The sequence below is a fragment of the Oryzias melastigma genome, linkage group LG13, assembly GCF_002922805.2.
Source record: "Oryzias melastigma strain HK-1 linkage group LG13, ASM292280v2, whole genome shotgun sequence".
Taxonomy (NCBI): Eukaryota; Metazoa; Chordata; class Actinopteri; order Beloniformes; family Adrianichthyidae; genus Oryzias; species Oryzias melastigma.
Genome location: NC_050524.1, coordinates 18,163,808 through 18,179,000, shown reverse-complemented (window position 1 = coordinate 18,179,000; position 15,193 = coordinate 18,163,808). Strand labels below are relative to the sequence as shown.

The window sequence follows — 15,193 nt, the reverse complement described above, 5'->3', positions numbered from 1 at the left end:
AAAATTTGTCTTTAGCATATACATGGATTGAGTTTAATGAATAAAATAAACTATCTGTATGTTCTTATATGTAACATAATAATTTGATGACCGCAATAATGTTTTAATTTTGAAAATTTAAGTCTATTTGCTATGATAAACGAGAGCTCCTGCTGAGTGGTCATTCAGGAGTTAACAGGCAAATTAAAACGCCCCCCTCCCCCCTCCTCCCCGCGCTGTCAAGGGCGTGCGCGCTCCCTGGAAGCGGTGAACGCGAGTTTCGTGCGCGCACCCCGGCGAAGGCGACTGCGGTAACGGACGAGAAAACAAGCAGAGGAGCGGAGACACGGCACTTCAGCCTCCGCATCACAAGATCAGTCCACTCAAGAGCGGAAAAAAAACAACAATATTCACGCCCTTTTTCCCGGGTGGTGTTGCCGTTGGTGACGACTGTCTGAAGACATCCTCGGACATAAACAAAAGGGTGAGTTTAAGCCCCGTCAGGGATCTGACCGCAGTCGAAGGAGTTTGACGTTAGGTGGGGAAAATGACGATGTGGCTGTAGCGCTTGCACCTCCTTTTTTTTTGGTCTCAAAATGGCGGATAGGCCGCTTGGAGAGAAGCAGCAGGTACTTTATCTGACGAGTTTATCTTTTAGATATCGTTAACTTTTGAGTACACTCACGACGAGTGAACCATTAACGTGTTGTTGAGGTTGAATGTTGTTCATTGTGCGGGGATGTTCGAGGCTAATTGTCAGGGTAAAGATTTCAGCTGCAAGCTAACTTTCTGCCGGGAAGCTAACTTGCGTTAACTTTAGCTAGTCATGGCTAACGACTTAAATAAGAAACATTAAGCTGTAGGAGCTGTCAGGTTTGTCACACAGTAGAAAAAAACCATTTACTGTTGCGGTTTGTGTCTCGAAACGTGCAGTTCTGAATCAGTCGGTGGTGTTTTTCATTGGCCGTAACGCTATAAAAAAAAATCCCTCCGCGGTGTCATAAGACTACATGGAAATAGAGCTCCATTTCTTTCATCTGTTACCCGTTAAGTGTTTGACGACACGAGTTTGTTGCTGCGAACAGGCTGAACTAACGCGGTTGCACACTGCATGTGGAAAGGGCGTGAAGCGCCGCTTGTCATCTGGTTTGCGTTGTTTTGTAAGAACGCAGATGAGCTGAGATTACGTGATCCTGTCAGTGGTGCTTTGCATTGGTGACATACAGGTGCTTTCATTTTCTCTGCTGCAAATCTCTTATTAGTTGTGTGATGTTCGCTTACTTAGGCGGCTGCCAGGCTCAGCTAAAAAAAAAAAGTCCTCCTCCCTCTTCTCAGATGGTGGAGGCTCCGTGTTTGAGAGGCAGGGTGGAGCTCGTCGGATGCGATGCGACTGTAAAGAATCTTCACCCGATTCCTCTTTTTTAATTTTTTTTACACGGATTAATAATCGATAAAGTTACTTTAGCATAAAGTCAAAGCTGCTTTTTATGTCATATTTGGCTCGATGATAGTCAACAATCATGGCTGCATTTGTTAAAGTCGTTTTTGTCTGATTAGGGAGTATTTTATCGTTTAAAGTCTCCCTGAATCATATTCTGATCTGTTTTAAAATCCTTCCCAGTGTTTTTTTAATTATAATTTAATTAAAAATCAAAATAATTGTCATGGATAAAGTTGTTCTGAGCTTTAGTAGCTCACCAGAAATTCACCTCTGAGTTGTGGGCACCGAAGTAAACCTCCACTGATTTCCCATCATCCCTTCGTTTCTCCTGCTAGCTTCCAACCTCTCCCAACCCCAAGCTATTAATAGGGGTACGCCAGAAATGGGGAGCAATATCAAAGCAGTTTATTGCCAGATGCCAGCTCAAAGAACAACGAAGAGGATAATGGATCTATTTGTCTGCAAATGTTTTTGCTTCAGAATGGAGCGGAACAGGCAGACATTTTTAATTTTTTTAATCTCCACGTGATTCACCCTGATTTGAATAAAGAAATAGTCAAATGCTATTTTAATCTTAAATTATTTTATATATGTCCTCCATCATGAGAAATGTTCTACTAATTGGCATGGTAAAAACACGATTTTCATTCGCATGGTTCAAAAATAGAAGAGTATAATAATGAATCCCACCCACCTGTTTTCATTTTCTGGTGATATTTTTGCTAAATAAATAATAAGCTTCCAAACTGCAGTGAGATATTTTTGTCACCTTTAATTGGCCTATGGAGGCTATGAGATTTTAGAAAGCCTGACGCCTTGTCTAAAGTCTATAAAAGACTATTTTAAAAAGATTTATGAAGTGTGTATAACATGTTTGATGACTGATTTGAAGACTGGTGGATGTTGATGTCTGCTGCAGCTCGGACACATCTGCATTTTTTCCCATGCCACGCCTTCTTTGGCGAGGCCAAAAAACACCTTGAGGACATATCTTGCAGGGATCCAGCTGACACAACTGGATAATCTTCTTTTTTGGAATTCCATACATTTAAGTTTTGTTTTTTTCAGTCTGTTTAGGTTACTGTTCATTGTCATGGAGTTGTCTATTCTGTTCCAAGTGACTTGTTAGCTGATCCTAAAATATGTTTCCTTTTGGCTTGAAATTTATTCCTGTCTTGTGTCCCAGGATTGCTTGGGTCATCTAAGGATTTTGCACAACTGGCAGAAAAACAACTTGAAAGCTTAACTGTGGGGTGTATCGGTTCATTTTTTTTAACTGATTTGATTCGTTGTGTGGTTGCTGATACTATTCATGTTTGATATTGGTTCATTTTGAATGATCAGATTTAATTTCCTGACCTAAACTCAATCCAGGACATCTTAAGGAAATGGTCACTGTCTTTGCAAAATTCTAAATGTTTCCATGCATTGAACTGTAATGATGGATTGATCATCTTTTGCTGCCATCACGTGTGTTGCCCACTGTGATGTCACTTGGTTGTTTTATGCTATAGTAAAATAAATCTACCGCACCTCAATCCAAACAGTATTTTCCAAAGTCAGTATATTCAAATGATTTAATTTTGAAAGGGTTTTATAATGGCATAGTTCAATTACTAATTTGCCTCAGATAGATGGGTTTGTTTGGACTGTAGGAATAGAAATTGATCAATCGATTAACCGTTATTGTCCCAACAAACTTGTAGGATTTACTCTAAACATGTTGGATAATGCAAGATGCCTCACAAGGCTAGAAATTGCAATGTTTTGGTCTGTTTCACTATTATGTATTAGGCACAGCCTTTAAGATAATTTTTCAGAACTTGTGTTTAAATTTAGTCCACGACTCTTGAGTGTTGTGAAAGTCACACAAGTCTCCTCCTTTCAATGCATTTCTTTGAAGTAAAACAGGATGCTTTCACACTCTGTCACATAATCTCAGTTTAATTGAGCGAGTAATGTGGATGAGTTTTCATCGCTTTATCCAGTTTAGTTTGCTTTCACACGCACTATGAAGAGATGAAAAGTAAACAAAAACAGTCTGGATAAGTTATACACTTTAAACAGCTATTCATGTAGAAATAGTTTTGTCTTTAACCACTAAGATTTAGATGGAACAAAGAAAACTATAAAGTCGTCTGATCATATTTGTACTACAAGAGCCATCATCATCTCCTTACACCTTTAAAATTGTAGTTTGTTCTTCTTCTAATTTAGTTCTTTAAAGAAAAAATCCCTCTCACTTTGCAGATGCTCTACTGATTTTTCACTCCTTTAGTTTGCTTTCATTGTTTGGTTTGGAAGCTCCACGTGCTTTCATACTACAGTGAATCACACCTAAGTTCATTTTGCAAGAGAGCAGAGGCCCTCATTCTCAATAAGATCAGAGTTCTATTGTGAAGTTCTTACCAGAGCTCAGGTCAACATTTACACCTGCCAAACCAACTGTGGTGTGGAACAAACCAAGTTTAAAAGTCCAACTGTGTTTGTGCTCATGTTTTAGTTGGTATGCTGGGAGTCCTGGTTGCCCAGAGCTGGAGCTAAGAAAAAATCCTCTGTTTTCTATTTATAGAGGTATCATACTTTTCACTACCTATGACTAATATGTACAAATTTTCATTTTCATTGACGGTGAAAGAATGAATCACTGAGACAAGGAACTACAAGAAACCATTTTGACCTTGTCTAAAATGTCTTGAGGCTTTGAGTAAGCACGATTTTAACCCCTTGATGTTCTATGAATTATTCATTTTTAAAATGTTTTGTAGTGTAACTGGTTACATTTATTTCCAAGCTAATTAAAAAAAATCTATTTAATTTTTGTTTTGTTTGCTGCTGTAGCACTAGCTGTTCATCACACCATTTAGGTCTTTGCTTTCTTGATTCATTATTATTATGATGGCATGAGAAAAATTATTCAAAAGTTATTCAAAAAGTCTTACTCCCCACTTAGTTGACTGGTTATTAATGTAATGTTGCTGTTGCTGTTTGCTTTAACACATTTTAGAATGAATGATAAGAATGTCAGACATAATGGTTTGAAAACAAAGCTGTTGGCCACCACATACTTTCTTAGCAACCAGCTCTGGTGTAATGTTAAACAATGTTGCTTGGAGAGTTTGAAATGTTAACCTACAGACCCGTTGAGCTTCCTTTCATGCCAAATTATTGGATCAACCCAGTGAATGAATACGGTTTACATGAGCAGCTCTATAGCCAAAAATTGTACATCTTAGGAAAAAGTGCTATTTCAATTCTTTAATTTAATTTTGGTCCAACATAAAGATCCCAACAAAAGTTACAGAACAGAACTTCTGGTTTACAAGCTAGCTTAGAAAAAGGGAAGTTGTTCCCAGGAAAATTCCTGTAAGAGGAGCATTGGCTGCTGATATCTACATTAGAGGTTTCAGAAACCCGATATACCAACTTGGACTTGATTGGTTTTAGTCTAGTTGCCTTTTACACAGACTCATGGGTTAAATGCCCTTCTAAGTGAGTCAATGCCTTATTGCAGATATTTATGCAGGAGATGTTTATATTCATCTGGTTTCTTTTTTATACAATGTTGAACTTTTATCCCACATTAAGTGTTGGTTTTTTGTGTATATCATGTTGCATTTTAAATAAAAACTTTATCTTTCTATCTGTGGTGTGGTTTGCAGAGTTGGTTAAATGAACTACCAGTATTAAAGTTGGATAATGTCTATCTGATGATGGAAACAGTTGTATCTGTTGTGTTCCTTGTGGCATTTTTGATTTAACTTCAATTTTTAAAAAAAGTTTTTCCAAATTTGTCAAGGATGACATTCTCATGACATAAGAGTTCACAAGGTTTATGAAATTATAAACAAAACAAGAATTCAGAGGTTTTTGTTGTTTTTGTTTTCTGCTATTGATCCAACCACACCAGATCAAATTTATTAAAGTTGTGGTGACATTAATGCAAATTTGTCAGCTTTGTTGTCAGAGCTTTTCCTTCATAAAAAAAAGTCCAGAACTCTTGTTTTTTTTTCTTACAGTTTCTATTCCGGAACTGGTGTGTTTATTTTAATCCCTTTCACAGTCGATTGATCTTTTATTTTAGAAAACTTGATTAAACTTCTAATGACTCAGTTTAATGAAAATGGTCATTTGTGTTTTTAGCATGGTCTTGTAGCATTTTCCTTATAGTAGAGAACCAATAAAAAAAAACCCTGCATTTTGGAGTATTTTTAAATTAAAATTGTGTTGGATCAAGAGCAGATGAAAACTGGATGCTTGAAAATGCTCGAAATAATGACATAGTTACTGAAATGGGCGTGCCAAAGCCTCCTTGGGCACTCACCTTGGCCTGCTCAAGCTTAGGTGTGCGAGACATAAGCATTCAAAACTCATGCAACAGCGAATTGCAATTCTAGTTCAAAACTACGACTGCATTGATCTTATATTGCTCGTCATTATTTTTGTGCCGCTAATGCCAGCCTCAAGCTAGCATTAGCTGGCGTGAGCATGCAAGCAGAGCTCTCTGCGACAGGAAAGGAGGAAAGGGTTGCTCTGTGTCAACAGTCCTGCCCACAACCCACAATTGCATTTCTTTCTTTTTTTTCTTCAGAATTGTATTTCTAATGAGCTACTTCTTCTGTGCAGAAAATATGTCTTAAAAAACGATGGTCTTTTTGATTTGGCTCAAAACTTCACAATTAAAATATCACTGGGAACAAATTTACTACAGAAAAACATGTTTGTAGTGGGACTTTAAACGCCTTTTCTGCATGTCTTGTCTGTCAACTTGCTGATTCATGACGAGCAACAATTTTCTGACTGAGGATGTGTTTAATTTGAAGTTTAAAAATGTCTACAATCTAAATGTATTATATTAAAAATGAGTCTTAAAATGGATTTGGGGTTTTGCATTTTGTTTTCTGATCACATTTTTCATGTGTTTTGACTAAAATATTAGATTTTAAATAATTAAGTTGAATCTCTTTTTGACTTTCTAAAGCCCGGGCTTGTGCACACAGGCTGTGGGAGGAGTCCATTCATATGTTGATGTCTCTTTTGTAGCTCAAAGAAAAAGAAAACCCCAGAGCTTTTTGTTTTACTTGTTAAATTCAGCTTTTAGTTTTTATGGAGTGTAAATGGACCTCCTGTGCCTAATGCATCTCACTATTTAGCTTCCTTTCTAGAAAAGACACAATTACTCAGTTACACACTGATGCAACACAAAGGATCATATTTTTTTTAATATTCAGTAGATAAACACAAAAATGATTTTTTTTCTCAGTTTTTCTTTCCCGATGAACACAATTTATTCAGACTGGGTATTGTGTAATTTTTGTAAATATGTGTTCCGGCCGTTTTGTCCTCCATCTAAATAAAATGTATGTATTTTCTCCCCACCAGAACAGAACGAAATTAAAATAGTTAATTAAAGGGAATTTTCCTAGTACTAACATTAGATCAACACCATAATATCTTTATTAAAAGTGCTCATGATAATTTGTTTTCTGTTTCAGTGTCTCATAATTTTTCTTGTATTTGAATGTCGTCTTTCTAAAGTTTACATACTTTCATTCATTAATCGGAGATAGTTTTATTGGAAGGGGTAAAAAAAAAACACCAATAGGTAATGCAAATTATTTTTTTTCAACAGGTGCACCAACTTAAAGGGATACTGTTTTAAATCTTCCAATTTTTGTGATTTGACATCCTTTTCCTTTTTCTTTTTTTTTGCAGATGCAGTGTAGCTTCGACTGGTGACCGGCCTGCAGACTTTCCACTTTTCTTATCCCTTGAGGCAGCGACCTGGGGGCAGATTCCTGCGTTCCTTGTCCACTCACTCCGAGTCGTTTTGTAGAAGAGAATAAATCAAGCAAAAATTGGCTGCCATTGGAGTACACAGCCTGTCCTCACCTGTGTTGCTTAGATCAACACAGATCCTCTGTCAACGAAGAGGAACCCAGCCGCTGCACGAGATTTGCCTTTTATCAACTGAATTCCCCAGCCCCGCCCACACTGCCCCATTACCATGGTGCTGTCACAACGGCAACGAGATGAACTGTGAGTTGTCAATGCCTATGTTGCAACAAAGCAAATTTTTATGCATGTTTTAAGGATGGGTTGTTGCTCTTGTTAAATTTGAAGTTTTTTGCACTGCATAACTGCTTGAGATTAGCAACATTTCACACTCAGGAAAAGCCAACTTTAGCTAGATTTGGTCTGTTTTTAGCGTTTAGTCATCCTTGCCTCACACCTTGCATGTCAGATCAAAGCAATGTTGGATATCTAGTAATAATATAACTCACTGTGGGTGTATGTAAAAGTATTTTTTTTATGATTTTTATATAATGTATTGTTGTTCCACCCAACCCCCAAACAAATGACATATATGTGGCTGCAACGTTTGTTTTAAGAGGATGCAAAATATGCTAGGTATTTTTGCCAGTCACACTTTCTCACTGAGTCTGTCTGGGTTTGAAAACGGGCCGAACTTTCATTTTTGGAGGCTTTGAGCATTCCTGACAGTGTTGCCATTGATCAGTGGTTAAAACCGTGGGAGTGTTTGTTGGTATGGAGCGATCTTTTGAAATGCTAATCTGTCATGCTGTCTCCTATTCAGAAAATGCTATTAGGACCCCACCTCAAGCCTCTTTTCTCTTGTACAAGCCGCTGGTCCCACGGCTTATATAAAACAGGAGTGTAGGAGCTCTTCAGTCCCATCCAGGCATCTGTTGCATTTGTTTGAGATTTGATCATTTTTGTGTTTTAACAATTCTTATTGTAGAATTTTTTTTATTTTTTAGCACGGATGTGTCCGGTTAGATATTTAATCAGCCTAAAGAAAATTTGATTATAGTTTTGACTTTTTGACCACTTTGGGGAGAAACATTAGCTATAGAACCTGATGGTATATTTGATTTTTGCATCAGTATCTTATAGATCATGTGTTTGCTTTTATCACAACAGCTAATTTTGATTCTGGTTTAAGCTGATCTGTCCTGTTTATGCTGGTAGGTCTGTTTTTAAAATGGGAATGGTATCTTGAGGGGAGATTTTACACTACCAGAATGCAGAGAGTCAGTTCCATTTACCAAAAAAGTTGCACCTTTTTGCATTTCAAGATTAGGAAAAAAGATCAGAGAAAAAAAATGGCCAATCTTATCTTTCTGACAGTAGTGGATAAGGATTAATCTGCATCTCCCCACTACACTTCCTTCACCCATAAGATAATGTCCAACTGTTTTATCTGTGCTTGTAATGCATAGTGCCAATGCCAAATACCCCCGTGGTTCGTTTCTTCACTTTTGTCCCTTCAAAGTCTGCCTGCATTCTCATTGAAGTAAAACTCACCAGAATTCATCTGCAAGTAAACATAGACTCTTGTTATCAAGTAGATCAGCCATGTCTTGTTTTTTTTCCACGGCATCCCACACCTGAACCAAACCCGCCTGTGTGAATGTGCCGCAGGATGAATGCGTTCAAGCTATTTGTATGCAAAAGGTTCGAAAGTGATTTCTTTTTCGAGATCAAACAGCATTACCATTATCTGTTTAGACTAAACTTGCCCTGTCTTGTTCTTTTATTCCTCTGCATTTGAGCACAACTTCAATGTGAGTAGATTTGTTTGCAAAACGATCACAATTCAAACATCTGCTGTCCCGTTGCTTCCGCCATCAATGGAAGAGCCTCAGCTGGTGTCTGCAAATTGCATCCCACCTGATTGGGCTCGGTTGGAACCATAGGTGAGGAAGTACTAAAAATCAAACCCACAGTGGAATACACCACCTAACAGAGTCGCTGATTATTTGAGTAGATGATTCTGAGCAAATGAACACACACCGTTGCTTAAAGCGACTGGCCTGCCCTTATATGTATCAATAAAATGAACCCGGAATAGATGAACATTTTTGCACCCAACAGTGGATTTATTTGCATCACAGTCAGATGTTATGTTTGTGCAGCATCTTGACAACAACTCTATTTTTTTATTCCATCCAATGAAAGCACATTTTTGTTTTGGTTCAGGGTCAAGGAACTTGTGCCTGGCAGCGTTCAATAAAAATAGACGTGGAACACAAACTTTCTGCTTCCCTGAAAGACCTGCAGGCACCCAGTTGTAAATGGGCCTTTACTTGCAAAAATGTCTCTCTGCTGAGCAGCAAAACCCCCCACAGCACATCTGATTTCTAAGGCCATAGTGTTTTACCTTCCGTTTTTTTATTTGTCGTGTCTTTTCCATTTCCTCTCTGCTGCTGAAAGTGGTAATGTAACACTGGGTTCTATAAGGATTCCAGCAGATTTACATTTTATAATCTTATTTTAATCTGCATTTATTTTAGGTTGACTTCATGACTCATAATAAATTAAGTAAAAAAAAAAAGAAAACCCTATAAATGTGAGCTTTTTACAAAATGTGCTTTACCATAATAGTAAAATATTTTCTGTTGTTCAGAGAACAAAACCCCCACAAGGTTATCATTTTTTTCCACTTTACTACTGAAAAGGTTGCATACCTGTGTTCTGTTTCCCCAAACCTAATTTGGAAACTACATGGATACAAATTTCCCTTAAGATGCATGCATTTCTCTTTTACAATAGTGTCCCTGTTGTGTTGACCTAGTAGGAAATGTACCACTTTCAGCACAGCACAGGTGCAAACTGCTGCATTTTATGGCAGGCAGCCTGGTTATGCAGTCCTCAAACAATTTCTTAGATATTAATAAAAAGAAACGCATGAAAAATAGATATTTTTTTGTCTCTTCTAATGTATTGTGCTCCGAACTCATGTTGGTCACAACTCGCTTTGTAGCAATAATTTCTAGTCATTCTTTTTGCTTTGTTTGTTTATTTTTTATAAAAGGCTAATACTAAGCAGAACAGTTATTTCATTGCCATTTTGACTTCAAATTAGGTTTTATGTGGATCAAAAAAAGGTAATACAAACTCTGTTGAGCTTAGTGTTAAATCTGACAGAAAACATTTAATATAAACTATTGTATAATTGCTGTGTATTTTTGTTGTGTTGATGAGGTAGTGTGATTAGATTTTGTTGCTTTGAATATTAAATCATTGCTTTAAAGTAAAATCTAGTGCATGTTATTTATGTTGACAGTTGGATAAGAGGGTAAATAAGATGGTGTTTTTCTTTGCAATCCCCACTAAAGTTCTGAAGTCGGTTCCGTCTACAGCTTTGAATAACTTGCGTAATGGTTGCCTTTCTGTTCACCACCACCAAATCCAACCGATTGCCTTGTGGTAATTGGCTTTAAGACAAACAAAGCTTTTCAGACACTTTTCCATCACAGAATAATGTGGGGATTTCTTTGTTTGCTTATAAGGCTCCTTTAAATCAAGATAAAAGAGAACAGTTTTCACATAATTCTGTCTGTAACTGGGTAGTTGGGTAATCCTATCATATGATATTTTTCTGTGAGGTTTGCCTTGAAGTTGTCAGCTGTTCTTTGCTAGATAATTTTAGCTTAGTGCCAGTTTACATATTTTTATTGCTTAAGCAACTTTTCTGTCACTCGATTGCACATGTTAGCACTGACTATTCAGGGCTCTCGGCTAACTTTTTGCTCTGGGTGTAGTGGTTCATCTAACTTTATCTCTGTATGTGTGACTAATCAAAGGGAGGAGAATTGTTAGCCGCGTCCAATAATTGGACTGTTGTAGCCTCAGATGATGACAGCAGATTAAAATACAAATTGAAACATTTTTGGATAAAACCTTCAGGCCGAATTCGTATGAAAATAATGAAGATTTAGTCCCATTGAACACTTTTTTAAGGATGGATTTTCAATTAGAAACCATTATAATCGAAGCTGTGAAAGCCCTGCGATGCGTTCCAGAGGCAGCCAATGGTATTGGAACAAAAGCGATCCATTGTGGTTCTGTTTTTTTTTTGGCACTTTTAATGTGGTAATGTGGTTTTTGTCCCACAAACATGAGGGTTATCGCAATATACCAAATGTAGGTTGAAAAGTGCAGCACAGTGACCCCTTAAGACGGTCAGTGGTACTGCAGAAACCCCGGGGAAACCGTGCCAGTTCACAACTGGGTCACAGCTGCTTGTTTCACTGATTTTTATGGACAATATGAGTGATTTTACTATGTAAATATTGTTGCTTTATTTGAGCATTAAAAACTGATTGGAGTTGGACTGATCAGCTTGATTACTTCTTTTTACAAAACTCCATATATGGTCTGTGTATTCATGTGTTTTCAGAATAAACCTTTTCTCATATAAACATTTTTTTGCTACATAAAAAAACAGAAGCAGGTCCAGGTTGAGAAAGATAGACAGCTTTTAATAATAGAACCACTAGTGCATTGTGCAGTAATATTACATTTGGAGACATTTCTGTCTATGACAGCACAAAGAGAGAATCTTGAAAATAAAGATGAGAATGAAGCAACTGAGAATGCAGTTTGAGGGGCTATAAAATGTAATTGATGATATCATAAATGTTGCTTTATTTTGCTAAAATTGAATAATTTATGAAGGTTTGTCTGCATGCGAGTTTCAGTGCAGAGGGCGAGGGAAGAAGATGGAAAAAGAGAAAAGAAATGAGATTTAGACTTGGAAAAAAAAATAAAATAAATACAATTGTGAGGCTGATTATCTAACTAATACAATTTACTAAATCATATGGAAGTATTGGGATCCTGGAGGGTGCCATCCTAAAATATACTCTGATGTATACTTGTAAAAGATTGAAGCTTGACTTGTTTCCCTGGCTCACAGTGAAGCTCTTCATTGTAAAGGCTGTGGCAAGACAATGGCTGGCAATAGTACAAGTACAGTTGACGTGTTGGTGTTTTTGACCTGCTGCCAAATGATCATCGATGGGTTCATTTATAATGTTGTCACATGGAAAGCCCATTCGCTTCAATTATGCTGATTCTTTGTATAGGTACTTTTTGTTTTGGTCTTCCCACCCTTTTCTACCTACTTTTTGTTCTTATAATCTCTAGATTCTGTTTTTCTGCATCTCTTGATCATATCATCAAAATGTGGGCTGCCAGTAACCATGGAAACCAGCTGGGTTGCTCTCAGTCTGTAGCCAGAAGTGCACCTCTCGTTTTTTTTCTACCTGTTCTATTTTTTTCTCTGTTCATTTATAAGTAACCTGATCTATTTTAAAATTGCACCTGGTATGAGTTTAAAAGCTAAAGAATATAAAAACGTTTATGGAAGTGATGGGGGCTTTGTGTCAGGGTGGACTCCTCCTAGTGCTGCAATTCTTATTGTTGGCAAAGCTTTTTAGTTAGGTGTGTAAATACTGGCCTAGATTGTATTTACTCTTCTGTTTTTGTTCTTTGGACAAGTCTAAACAGAAATATTCTTTAGTTTATTGTTCTAGTAAATGTTAAAAGATTGAATAAAATGCCATCTTGTGTCTTGGACCTATCTGATGGTGTGTCCTTTTGACTATTCTGCACCATCTCTTTCTTTAAAGAGCAGGAGCTCATGAGCATGTATACCTACTGAACCAAATCCACTCCGTTTTTGTCATCTGTGCAAACTTACAGGAGCCTCCTCCCTCCTCTTTTTGTCTTCTTACAGCAGGTTTTCAGAGGAGTAGCTAACCTCCTGTTAACCTTGAGCATTAATAAGGCAGCTCCTGTAATCATAAGGCTTTTGATGCGGAGAAGAAACTGGTGCTTCCATGCTAAGCACTGACAGAGAGCACGGGGGGACACAGTCTGGGGTTGACAGATTGTGCCCACAACCCCCCGAATATTGGCAGCTCAAAGAATTGTACGCCTGACAGTCTGTTTGGCCTCTTAAACACTTGAGGATAAAATAAAAACATGTTGTTTTTATAAATCTGTTCCCCAACATTTGATATTTTTATATAAAGATAAAAGGACCAAAATGTTTCACAAGGAGAATATGTATTTTTGTCAGCATAGCAGGAATAAAAAATATGAATACATGAAATAAGTTCATTCATGCTTAGCAGTACAATGTTGAGATCAAGTTTTTATAAACATTTTCATTCCATTGTCATCCAAGAAAATATTGGATTTTTGTAGCATTCTATTATTAAAAATAATTGTTGGATGTTGAGAATTTGACCTGAATTGCAATTTTAATCTCTTTTCACAAGTACAGTAACAGTTCATGAATTTATATTAATTGAAGTTGTATTGTAATTCCTTTTCAAGAGGATATAAAACACTAAATACTTGATATTTTTCCTATAATTTCAAATACTGCTTTACTCAATAAATGCCAGAGGAGCCATTTTGATGTGTAAATGCGTTCAAAAATGTAATATTTCGTAGTTTGAAGGTAGAATAGATTTTTTTTGTTGTTGTTGTTCTCCCGGCTGATACAGATAACCGATGTTTCCCCTGTGGCCGATAGCTGATATTTGCCGATTCTGATATTTGTCTACAATAACACAAAGTTTATATTTTTTTTGTTTCTTTATAAGAAATGCAACACTTTTCTTTTACTGTACAAACACATTGTACTTGATCTTTTTAGCGTGCAGCAAGCAATCTCATAGGAACAAGTATCACTTTAAAACTTTGAAAATATATCTGAAAACATTCAGACTATTTACTGACTATTAGCCATAACTATAAATCATAAGCTTCCCAGTGCCAAGGATTTATTAGGAACAACATGTATCTGTGATTTTTTTTTTTGTGCATCTCTCCGAGGCAGATAAACTCAAATTTTGCAATCAATACTGAGCACTGATCTATTGCCCATCCCTGCCTTCCACCAGTCATAACAGAAATTAAGAATTCCTCCACCTGCTAAAGTCCTTTTGACTTGTTTTTTTGAACCCCATGCATGTTAGCCCCTTGTTCCTGTCGGTGGCATCCAGTGTCGTTTGCCGTCTTGGTATCTAACACCTGTGCTTCAGTGCTCTTCCATGATGTTCTATTTATCTCTGTTGTAAAAAGTATTTATTGACACCATCAGTCATGCTGTGTTCAGTATTGGCTAAACTGCTTACTTCTCCTTTTATCTAATTCACTTCTCTAATTTGAATTTCTATTTAACACTCTTGAAGTCTCGCACACTGAGTTGCACCAATGTGATTTGCAGATATTGTACAGTTAAACTTGGTTATTAGTGTTAGTTACTAAGTGGAAAATTAGTGTTCAGCAATGGTTTGACGTTCAGTTTAATTTTTTTTTTAATATAAATTACAATTGTTGAGAATATTGCACTGGACTGAACTCGGCTAATTGAAAACACCCAAAAGCCCATTGTAAATTTGTCCCAATTGGATTCAACCTCTAGTTGACTTACGATTATATTGAGTCAAGACCAGTCAAAAAAATCAAGAAATGACACTGCCTACTCTAAAAACAGTAAATTGCAGCCATCGCATTCAGACCATTTTTTACACGGTTTGACATGTTGCTTTGGAGGGTCAAGGAGACAGTGGTAAATCACCTTTCTTCACTCTCAAAGAAAGGCTAATTAAATGGGGTAAAAAGGGCTTAACTGTTAAGACTTTGACTTTAACGACATTAATAACTCTTGATAAATTGAACTGCTGCTGAGTCTGCAGCCATAAGCCCATCCTCTGAGTGTACGTAAGAGTGTGTACTATAGCTGTGTCTGCATTTATAAGCAGCATCCCAGAAGACAAAAGCGGGAAGAGAAAAGCCGTTTCCTTTGTGATTGAGTTTTTCCTGAGTCTTCTATTGTTTGTCATATAGTTATCCTCACATATTCTAAATACCAAAGCTGTTGCAGAGCTCTGCTTTACCTACAATCTTTGTTATATTCCATTAGTATTTATTTGTAGATCTGATGTT

At 36.9% G+C, this 15,193-nt stretch overlaps 1 protein-coding gene across 3 annotated transcripts in view; it reads left to right on the top strand.

Moving 5' to 3' along the window:
* Positions 1 to 205: 205 nt before the first annotated feature.
* Positions 206 to 15,193, top strand: part of pafah1b1a (platelet-activating factor acetylhydrolase 1b, regulatory subunit 1a) — a 30,495-nt gene continuing 15,507 nt past the window's right edge. For 2 of the 3 annotated variants that reach the window (XM_024277886.2, XM_024277884.2), the window contains exons 1-2: positions 206 to 463; positions 7,136 to 7,459. In XM_024277886.2, the coding sequence (XP_024133654.1) occupies positions 7,428 to 7,459 (32 nt within the window). In that variant the 5' untranslated portion in view covers positions 206 to 463; positions 7,136 to 7,427. Of the gene's footprint in view, positions 464 to 487; positions 609 to 7,135; positions 7,460 to 15,193 lie in introns of those variants that run through there. The other variant, XM_024277885.2, reaches the window with a different exon arrangement.